Source organism: Pelophylax lessonae (genome assembly GCF_965119305.1).
Source record: "Pelophylax lessonae genome assembly, chromosome: 1".
NCBI classification, from domain to species: domain Eukaryota; kingdom Metazoa; phylum Chordata; class Amphibia; order Anura; family Ranidae; genus Pelophylax; species Pelophylax lessonae.
The window spans coordinates 749,042,380-749,049,535 of record NC_138768.1 but is presented as its reverse complement, the minus strand read 5'-3'; the positions used below and the strand labels follow the sequence as shown (position 1 = coordinate 749,049,535).

Here is a 7,156-nt window from a genome sequence, read left to right as displayed (position 1 = left end):
TGAGCTGGGGATCTGCAAGGGCTCACTACCATAGATCAGCTGACAAGTAAGTCTATGTGTGACATCACTCCCTATTCATTTCACAGCCGTTGTTGGCTGTGTCTTCTGCAGAGCTTTCACTGCTGGAGACCGGATTGGAACGGCTTCAAAAAAGGTATGTATACTGATTTCTTCTTTACAGGGCTAGATAGGTAATGTTAGATTGTGGATGTCTATGGATGCAGACATTTTAGTTTTAGGATGGACTTACACTTTAACCACTTAAGCTCCGGAAGATTTTACCCCCTTCCTGACCAGGGCCTTTTTTGCGATTCGGCATTGCGTAACTTTAACGGACAATTGCGCGGTCGTGCGACGCTGTACCTAAACTAATTTGACGTCCTTTTTTTCCCATAAACAGAGCTTTTCTTTTGGTGGTATTTGATCACCTGTGCGATTTTTTTTTCTTACTTTTTGCGCTATAAACAAAAAAAGAGCGTCAATTTTGCAAAAATAACAATATTTTTCACATTGTTTTATATGAAATCCCAAAATAAAATGTAAAAATCAAAAATTTTTAACATTTTTGGCCAATTTGTTTTCTGCTACATATGTTTGGTAAAAAAAAAAATCGCAAAAAGCATATTTTGATTGGTTTGCGCAAAAGTTATTGCGTTTACTAACTAAGGGAAAGATTTCTGTCATATTTGGTGGTTTTGGCGGCGATCTGCGATTTTTTTTTTTTTTGCGGTACTGCGACATTGTGGCAGACAGATCGGACCCTTGACTGACATTTTTGACACTTTTGGGGTTACCAGTGACATTACTGCAGTAATCAGTGCTATACATATGCACTGTTACTGCAAAATGACACTGGCAGGGAAGGGGTTAACTTTATTGGGGAAGGAGGGGTTAAGTGTGTCCCTAGGGGCGTGCTTCTTACTGTGATTGGACATGGCTACTAGTGTAGGAACAGTGATCAACGGTCCTACATAGTAGAACCGTATGATCACTATTCATACACAGGGGAGAATGACAGGCGGCTTGTTTACATCAGCCGCCTGCCTTTCTCCCTTCCAGGTGAACGAGCCGGGGCGGGCACGCGCCTTCGCGGGCGCGCGCTCGCCCGCTATTGGCTCACAAGCAAGTGATTGGCTAGTGACGTATATATACGTCACTTTGCCTGGCCGGGGCTGACCGCCGCAGTATATGTACTTGCGGCGGTCGGCAACCGGTTAAAGGTGAGCAGATGAAGTTACAGTATCTGCCCATCTTTAAACTTGTGCTTGGAGTGAATACTCAGTGATGACCCTGGCATATATGCAGTATTTCAGTTCTTTCTGCTTCTGCATAGAAGAGTGAAGAGCCCCACTCGCTCTTGAATAAGATGAAAAATCTTGATTTTTTCAAAACAAACACCTCCAACACTCTAAGTGCCGGTTCACATTATTGCGGCTGCGGAGATCGCATGTAATTCGGAGCGCACTGCTCCTTCATTACATGCGATCTCATGTGCGGATGCAATTTCAGCCATACACTTTGTATGGCTGAATTCGCACTGTATCCGCACCAAACACGCACAGGACCCTTTTTTTCAGCCGCATCAGGATCGGATCGCACAGTGGTTCACACTTGTGCGATCCGATCCTGTGTGAACTGTCAGATCGCACTGCGATATGCGATCAAACTGGGGGTGTCGTTAACATTTAATTGACACCCCCTGCGTATCGCATATGGCAGTGTGAACTGCCAGATGTGCAGATGCGATGCGGGAACAGGCTGTGAATTTGCAGCCTTCCCGCATTGCACAAGTGTGAACCGAGCCTTAGTGTCCCATTTTTTGAGGGCATCACTTTGATTATTTAGCTATTTATTTCCAATGTTACACTAAATAATATACCACTTATTATGAAAAAGTAGATTTGTGCCTTTGTTTCCTTTCTACTGATGACCATTTATTCCTAACAAAAAATTTACATACAACTATTCAGAAGATTAAAATTTAGAAAAGGAGACTGTCTTTGTGTAATCTGCAATACCTCTGAAATTTCATGTTTCTCAAAGTGGCCAAGATCTGGTGCAGTATGGTATCTTACCTTTACCATACGGGTGCTCATGGAGACCAGCAACTTCCCTGCCATTGCACAAGTAAACTTAAAACAGAAATCTCTCTTTGTTCAAATAATAAACTAAAAAAAGGGGTTACATAACATTTTATACAACATTATAATGATGTCTATTTTTCTGTACCTACAATGATGTCTATTTTTCTGTACCTACAATGATGTGTATTTTTATGTGCCTACAATGATGTCTATTTTTCTATGCCAGCCACCAATGTAGGTTAAATGAGGGTTAAATAAGGAATTTGGCAGTATTATTCTATGTGATTACTAAAAACAATGTCTTGTGTGGTCTTTCCAGAAATCCAGGATTTTCCATGGGTTTTTTGTTTATCATTTTCTGAAAGTTAGAATTAACAAACTAATTTAATTGTTTATATAATTTCAAACACTATGTGGCTAACAATTAAAATACATGTTTTTGTCTTATCTACTGTATACAGAATGTAAATGTTGTACACACTGTAGAAAACTGACAAAGCATCCGGCCAGAAACAAAGTCACGTAATAAGTTGCTTTCAAGAATATGTCCACAAATAAATAAATTATATATTTAGCTTTTTTTTTTTTTTTTTTTTTTTTTTTTTTTTATAGTATAGCTCCCATAAATGCTAAACTTGTGTGCAAAGGCATAGATACTAATAAACACGTTTCAGTGTAAAGTTTGAACTAGGACACTTAACTGGGCCATCTCATTGGTGCCCACACCAACGTCACTGCTTTTTCTGCTTCCCACCATGGTTCCCTATATTAACATATTTAATGCAGAGACTGCAGACTGGAGGGGTGCTAGCCAGTAGGGATGATCGAACTTTTGAAAAATTTGGTTCGACCAGAACACCCGAATTTCCCAAAAGTTTGGTTCGGATTCTAGAAACCCATTGAAATCAATGGGACCCGAACTTGTGAAATCAAAAAACACAATTTTGAAGCCCTAAAACCCAATAAATGCCCCTAAAAAGTGCCTAGGGTTCTGGGTCATGCCCCAGGGACTATGAATCAGGCAAAAAAAGTTCTTAAAAAGTGTCGTTTTTGATAGAGAGACAATTATTGAAAAAAATTATTGAAAAAAAAAAAAAGAGATTTCTTTGGATTTAGTGTCTGGGGGGTCTAAAAAGGTGTACCTGTGAAGTTTCAGCTCTGTAGCATGTCCAGAACCAGAAAAAAAAAAACAGATTATTTTTCTTAGAATTTCAGTAGCGCAGGGATGGTGTTACCCTCCTTTCACACCTAGGCGTTTTTGTTTCAGGCGTTTTTCAGGCTTTTTTTGAAGGCTATATGTATGTGTGTATATATATATATATGTATATATATATGTGTGTGAATCTGCATAGTGGGGTCACCCTGACATGGCAGAGTCAGTTCACCCTAAACTACACTACGGTCACCCTGACATGGCAGAGTTCGGTCACCCTGACATGGCAGAGTCAGGTCACCTAAACTACACAACGGTCACCCTGACATGCAGCAGGAGAAACACAAATGCTTCCACTCTCTTCCACAGCCCCAGTATTACAGTGCTAGAGGTTTGGCGGGGCTATGTTATATACCGGGGGCGTATTCACTACTGATTTGCCTCTGGACCCCGTAGTCACTCCAATCACATTCCTAGCAGACTCCTGCCCCCTCAATTGGCTTTTACTGATGTTTCTGGGCCAATCACGGCTTTTAAAGCCCAGTTTCTGTCCCATTGCATTTTGGGCGGTTCTGGTGGCCGAATTCCAAACTTTTACCGCAAAAAGTTCGGAATTCGGCCGAATTTCGAACACCCAATGTTCGGGTCGAACCGATGGTCCACCCGAACCGTTCGATCATCCCTACTAACCAGATCCTTCACAAGTGTTGCATTTTAAAGTGTCTCTTCAAACTCCCATGCTTCCCCTTTGCTTGGCCATGTTTTAAAAGACCTTGACGTAGTCTTAAGATGTATTGCCAAGCAAAGGGAAATCAGAAAGGGGGTAAGCAGTATTTCTAGACTTAATTCAGTATCTGTTAAACTACTTCAATTCCACGTGGGTAACCTTTTCTCTATCTCTGCTATCTTCCCATATCAACTTCCTCCCATCCCCTTGCTGCCTTGTTAACCTCTATTTGTCATATTTTCTATCCTTTAACCCCCACTAATCCTTCCATAATTTCCTAATTTCCCTGTACTTTATTCTCCCCATTTCCTAACACACACTTTTATAATTTCCATTATTCAACAAAGAATTGTTTAATGTCTGGCGCAAATATATACCATATACTGTTGTTATTCATCTATCATGCTGAAATTACAGTTTTGGATTGCTTATAAATATGTGCAATTATTTATTTTTATATTATATATATATATATACAGTATATATATATATATATATATATATATATATATATATATATATATATATATAGCCAATCACATGACAGCAATTCAGTGCATTTAGGCATCTGTAGATGTGGTGGAGATGACTTGCTGAAGTTCAAATCGAGCATCAGAATGGGGAAGAAAGGGGATTTAAGTGACTTTGAACATGGCATGGTTGTTGGTGCCAGATGGGCTGGTCTGAGTGTTTCAAAAACTGCTGATGTTCTGGGATTTTCATGGACAACCATCTCTAGGGTTTGGAGAAAATGGTCTGAAAAGAGAAAATATCCAGTGAGCGGCAGTTGTGTAAATGAAAATGCCTTGTTGATTTCAGAGGTCAGACTAGAATGGGCAGACAAGATTATAACCACTCGTTACGACCAAGGTATGCAGAATACCATCCCTGAATGCACAACACATTGAACCTTGAAGCAGATGGGCTACAGCAGCAGAAGACCTCACCGGGTGCCACTCCTGTCAACTAAGAACAGGAAACTAAAATTTGCACAGACTCACCAAAAATGGACAATACAAGATTTGAAAAATGTTGCCTAGACTGATGAGCCTCAATTTCAACTGCGACATCCAGATGGTAGGGTCAGAATTTGGTGTTAACAACATGAAAGTATGGATCTGTCCTGCCTTGTATCAATGGTTCAGGCTGGTGGTGGTGGTGGTGTAATGGTGTGGGGGATATTTTCTTGGGAAATTTTGGGCCCCTTAGTACCAATTGAGCATAATTTAACCGCTTAAGGACCAAACCTATTTGTGACACTTGTAGCTTAAAAGTTAAAATCAGTATTTTTTGCTAGAAAGTTACTTAAAACCCCTAAACATTATATAAATATTTTTAGCAAAGGCTCTGTAGAATAAAATGTCAAAAAAATGTGCAATATTTTATGTCACACGGTATTTGCGCAGTGGTCTTTCAAACGCAGTTTTTTTTTTACAAAATACACTTTGCTGAATTGAAAAAAAAATGAAACAGTAAAGTTAGCCCCATTTTTTTGTATATTGTGAAAGATGATGTCACACCGAGTAAATAGATACCTAACATGTTACGGTTTACAATTGCGCACACTCATGAAATGGTGACAAACTACGGTACCTAAAAATCTCCATAGGCGACATTTAAAAAAAATTTAGTTTAGAGGTAAACTCTGACAAAACGCGTTGGATGAGTCCATGTCTATGATGTTACCACACACTCTTAACTTGCTTACATGCAGACCAGTTCCTGGGAACAATTGAATTTTATATGCTTGATTTTATCTCGATTTTTGTGAGTTCTTAGCATTGCTTTCCTTTAATAAATCATTATATAGTTTTACACAATGTGGGCAATGCTTTTCTTCCCTATGGGTTGTGATATGGAGCGATCCTTACCATCAGCCATGACATCATTCCCCTTCAGCCTAAATAGAGGGAATAGATCAGATCTTCTGTGTATACTACCCATGTGTATCTAGACTCTTAGAGTCTAGATTCCTGGTAAGGAAGCATTTTGTGTGATTTACAGTGGAGGTGCCCCTGGGTGATAGGTTCCCACTAATTACCCACTCACCTATATTTCACACTTACCAGGAGACTTTGTTCACAATCCCTGCTTCCTCTTTTAGAGAATAACATGAGTTGTTTTTATATATGGACTTTCTTTTTACAATCGTTATAACCTTCATAACTTTGATTGTCTAGCGCAGCATCTTACGGTATTTATTTGGTTTTATCACATGTTGTCCTATTGTGTTGTTACCAGCAGCTTATATATTTTTTTCTTTTATTTCTACCTGTGCAATAATTTGTTAAATTAAGGTTTAAAATTGCGTTTTCAAAAAGATTGAATTGTGGCCTTTCCTCCCCGCGAAACCGCTGCGGCTACAGCCGCCATCATGGGAGTAGATATCCGTCACAACAAAGACTGCAAGGTGCGGCGAAAAGAGCCCAAAAGTCAGGATATATACCTGAGACTTCTGGTTAAGTTTTACCGTTTCCTGGCCCGTCGTACAAATGCCACTTTCAACAAAGTGGTTTTGAGACGTCTGTTTATGAGCCGCACAAAAAGGCCACCCCTCACTCTGTCCCGTTTGATTCGCAAGATGAAGCTTCCTGGACGTGAAAGTAAAACTGCTGTGGTGGTTGGATGCATCACAGATGATGTCAGGATTCAAGATATCCCCAAACTCAAAGTGTGTGCACTTAAAGTTTCTTCTGGAGCACGCAGAAGAATTCTTAAAACTGGTGGACAAATTTTAACATTTGACCAGTTGGCTCTCGCTACCCCCAAAGGCCAGAACACGGTTATGCTTTCAGGTCCTTGCAAGGCACGTGAGGTGTACAGACACTTTGGAAAGGCACCTGGTACTCCACACAGTCACACCAAGCCCTACGTTTGTTCTAAGGGAAGAAAGTTTGAGCGTGCTAGAGGATGCAGACCAAGCAGAGGATACAAGAACTAAACACCGTCTGTGCTTTGTACTCATTAAAGATGCTAAATCTTGAAAAAAAAGACTGAATTGTGAAAGCATTGCATGTGTCTAGCGGAAAACAAAAGAGAAGGATCTTAAACCATCGGCCATGTGAAAATACCCTGTAAGACAGGGGTCTTCAAACTATGGCCCTCCAGTTGTTCAGGAACTACAATTCCCACCATGCCTGGTCATGTCTGTGAATGTCAGAGTTGTACAATGCCTCATGAGATGTGTAGTTC

At 40.1% G+C, this 7,156-nt stretch overlaps 1 protein-coding gene across 1 annotated transcript; it reads left to right on the top strand.

Moving 5' to 3' along the window:
• The first annotated feature begins 6,303 nt into the window (after positions 1-6,303).
• On the top strand, positions 6,304-6,948 carry LOC309544677 (large ribosomal subunit protein eL18B-like). Its single transcript, XM_082243589.1, has one exon. The coding sequence runs from the start codon at positions 6,339-6,341 to the stop codon at positions 6,903-6,905; it is 567 nt and encodes a 188-aa protein (XP_082099715.1). The 5' UTR covers positions 6,304-6,338; the 3' UTR covers positions 6,906-6,948.
• The last annotated feature ends 208 nt before the right edge of the window (positions 6,949-7,156 follow it).

Excerpts from the sequence above, each read along its gene's own strand:
- LOC309544677 (XM_082243589.1), top strand. The coding sequence starts at position 6,339 with ATGGGAGTAGATATCCGTCACAACAAAGACTGCAAGGTGCGGCGAAAA.